General features: G+C 42.2%; 1 protein-coding gene across 3 annotated transcripts in view; it reads left to right on the top strand.

Moving 5' to 3' along the window:
- Hsd17b2 (hydroxysteroid (17-beta) dehydrogenase 2) overlaps positions 1-3,850 on the top strand; it is a 99,948-nt gene that overhangs the window by 50,204 nt on the left and 45,894 nt on the right. For all 3 annotated transcript variants that reach the window (XM_005413242.2, XM_013509198.1, XM_005413241.2), the window contains one exon: positions 3,456-3,593. In XM_005413242.2, the coding sequence (XP_005413299.1) occupies positions 3,456-3,593 (138 nt within the window). The remainder of the gene's footprint in view (positions 1-3,455; positions 3,594-3,850) is intronic.

Genomic DNA, 3,850 nt, shown 5'->3' with positions numbered 1-3,850 from the left:
ATTTTTCTGTGCTCTACCTCCAGAATTGCTGATTCAATGGGAATAGAGTGGGACAAGAAGGTTTGCATTTTTAACAGATTCCCAGGGGCTATTGCTGGTTCTCACTCATACTTTGAGTAAAGAGGTCCTAGACTTTGATTTTGATACTGAGCACCTTGCTGCAGCCTCAGAAATCATCAGATTACAAAGAAACCACCCGATGCTGATTTGAATTTCTGCCTAGTGGGAATTTGCGAAATTGCCTGTCCAGCATCATGAGATTGGTTTATGCTCTTCAGGTTGGAAAAGTACAATAGAGGAATGAACTTTATCACCTTAGTTGACCTGGTGTCCTTGGAGGAGGCAGGAATTGGTTTAGAGCCCCCATGCTTTTCTCCTGAGACAAGGTCCTGCTAATCCTGACTTTGAAAGATACTGTCGAATGAGTAAGCCACTGTAGGCATAGGACTTTGGTACCTTTGCTCCACAACCTCAGACTGAAAGGCCAAGATGCTTTTGCACCCCCCTACTCATGTTAATAGAGTATTTATCCACAAACCCCCTCCTCTCTCATAATTTGTATGTAGCCATATGTTATCTTCAGTTTATAAAAAGAGGAATCTTCATGTAGGGGTTGATCATACTACTGTGAGGAGTTTCTGAGGTCTTGTGTTACCTCAGAAGTCATCAAGACCTTTATAGCTGGTAGAACCTTAGGAAACATGACTAAGTGGCATGTGCCACACCAACAGTGAGGCAAAGACCACGCCAGAGCCTATTCTTGGACTAAGAGGCTCCACAAGTCTTTTTAACTTCCAAAATGTAACTTCAAGTGCCTCATTTTTAGCCTAACATCAACAATAAACCTCTCTGTAGAGGAAAGACAAGATGGTGACCACCAGCTTGATCAATAGTGAATGCTGGCTTTATTCACTTGCCAGACAAAGGACACAGGCAGGTAATAAAGACACTGAGTGGCTGGAAGAGGTAGGGGTGAGGGGGGTGTTCACAGTGCATCCATGAAGTGGGAGTAGGGAGTTTGCCAGGCTGTGTGCGGTTGGTTAAATCCAGGGCCTATTGTTGATTGGGTATATAGGTCCGCACAAGTTACCATAGGAAAATAGTAGAGACTGAGTGATTTAAACAACAGAAAGGTATTTTCTCACAGTTCTGGAGGCTGAAAGTTCCAGGTCAAGGCATCAGCATGGTTAGTTTCTGGTTAAGGTTTTCTTCTCAGTTTGTAGCTGGTCACTTTCTATGTTCTCACATGGTCTTTTCTTGGACATGGCAAGGGAATGGGAAGGATGGGAAGGGGAGGGAGGACAGAGAGAGAGAGAGAGAAAGAGAGAGAGAGAGGGAGAGAGAACAAAAGGAGGCTAAACATCTTTTATAATGAACCCAATCCTAAGACAGTGGCATTAATCCATTTACTCCACCCTTCTGGCCTGGTTACCTCTCATTAGGCCCCATGTCCCAACTGTGAAGCTGGAGAGTAGGCTTCCAGCACAGGCTTTTTGGGGGACACATTCAAACCAAAAGCTTATATTATCCATAAGGCGGAGCATCACTATGAAAACACATGTTCAGAAATATGTGATAACTCCTCCAATGTAATACTGCAATATTTAGTATTCAATTTAATTGTTCTTAATGGTTTGAAATGCAGATTCTGGTTCAGTAGGTCCAGGGTGGATCTTAATAATCCACATAGTAAACATGCTGCCAGAGATTCTAAAGCAGGAGCACTTATTACTCTAAGAAACACTGAACATATGGAGCCTTTTGGGCTGTTAAGATGGCATTGTGAATAACTGGAGTAGCACCAGTAACAAGAAGCTTCTGCATAGAGCTTACTTTGTGCCAGGCTCTATGCAATACATTAATTCATTTAAACTGCACAACACTCCTAAGATGCATGTACTATCATTAGTCTTAATTTACATTTTAAAAGGCAGGGCCCATAAACATAAAGTGACTTTCCTGAGAGCAGGTGGCTAAGCAATGGCAGAGCTGGGACTTGTGCACAGATGGTATTGGCTCCAGAATTCAGATCTTAATGGCGACCCTCCACTAACCAACCTTCTGGCCAGTGACCTTCATCATCTATTAAAAATCATGAAGAAGTGAAAATTCGGTTTAATCCCTTAAACTGTGGTTGCCACACAACCATGTGACTTTCAACAATTTTTTTTGGCCTTTCTCACCAATACAAGGAAGCAGTTAGATTTCACATGTGAAGATTTTGTGAAACTAAGAGTCACTTGAAGCAAAACCAGCTGGTCATCTGTGGCAAGAAGGGAACCACTTCAGTGAGAGCCTGTTTGCTGCCAGATGCTGTATTGAAATTTCATCAGTTAAGCCTTTGGCCTCTTTGTTTCAAAGTGACTGGATCAAATCTCAAATTAAGTTAAAACAAAAGTGGAAGAAGAATTTACTAGCTTACCAGTTGGAGGAGACCAGGTTTGAAAATACAGTCTTAATTTTCCTCACATCTAATCCCTTTTTCTCCTTCAATTCCTTCCTTTCCCCTTATGTCCCTTGTGATTTTGTCCGCTTACCTTATATATGCTGTGGTAAAAGTGATCTTCTAAAGAACTCTAGTCTTCCATCAGTAATGGTGGCGATACACTTAAATACCCAGAAATAAGTAATAAAACCATCTCTTCTCCATCATTTATATCAGTTTCCAATAAGGATTGTGGCTCAGTTTGGGTCACATGCTTTCTTCCCTGTGTCTCTGCATATCTTCTCTTTTGAAGCTTCTTGTAAGAACAGTGTTCATTAGAGTTAGGAGCCATCCTGATCCAGAATGATCTTACCTAGCAATCATTACATCCTAATTATACCTTCCTGGACTTTACTACAGACAGACCAGTCCCGTTTTCTGGATTCCTTTGATTCCAACTTGCATAGCTCTTTCTTTCCAGCTGGTCCAGTGACAAACCCTGTTTAGGCCTCAATTTCAAAGGCTCTTGAGCTAAATGTGATTTAGGTGGGATAAAGAATATCTATCCCAGCTAGGGCTAAGTCCCTATTCATGCCTCCTGATTCTCCATGGTGTATTCCTCATTGCAAGAGGTACGAAGCCCAGTTTTCAAATACGTGCCATAAGGGATTGAATAGTGAATCCTGCCAAAAATGTGTCACCTGGAACTTCAGAATGAATATTGGCTAAGGCATGGTGAACAGGTGTTATTTATCCCACAGCAATGATATTTCCCTTAAAAGTTGGGCAAGACTGAGCCTTCAGCTTGCTTAGTTATTGTACCAGCTGTGATGGAGGAGCCAAGAGTGGTAGCTGCAAACGAAGCCACGCAATAGGGGTGACGATGGGTATAAAGGGACGATGCCTGCTTTTGTCTGCTTTGGTCACCACTTATACCACTTCCCAGGATGCAGTTTGGTGGTGGTTAAATATTTATTGGATGAAAAAATGAAAATATTAAACTTGATTGTTTTTCCTTTTGTTTCCACAGGAGGGGTCCCAATGCCGAAGATGGCGGCTTACAACCCAACCAAGGCAGCTCTGACTATGTTTTCATCAATTATGAGGCAAGAACTTTCCACATGGGGAGTAAAAGTCTCTGTGGTCCAACCTGGAGGCTTCCAAACCAGTAAGTGTCTGAGCTAATATGCATTATACTCACCCCAGAAAAATCCTGAAGGTCTCCTTGGTCTGAGGGAGCACAGAACTTCTTGGGGCTGTCAAAGATCCAGACAACCAGTGATCCATTAAAGCAATGAAAACAGATTTTACTTGGTCAATACCAAGAGGTCAGCTCCACTCTAATGTGTGAAGAGGTAATTTAGGTTTTTAATTGGAGAAGGATGGAGTGGGAAGAGCAGGGCTCAGTACAGTCAGACAAATGGG

Source organism: Chinchilla lanigera, unplaced genomic scaffold (genome assembly GCF_000276665.1).
Source record: "Chinchilla lanigera isolate Chin_1 unplaced genomic scaffold, ChiLan1.0 scaffold00163, whole genome shotgun sequence".
NCBI classification, from domain to species: domain Eukaryota; kingdom Metazoa; phylum Chordata; class Mammalia; order Rodentia; family Chinchillidae; genus Chinchilla; species Chinchilla lanigera.
Note: the sequence above shows the minus strand (reverse complement) of the source record. Positions and strands in the feature narration are given on the sequence as shown.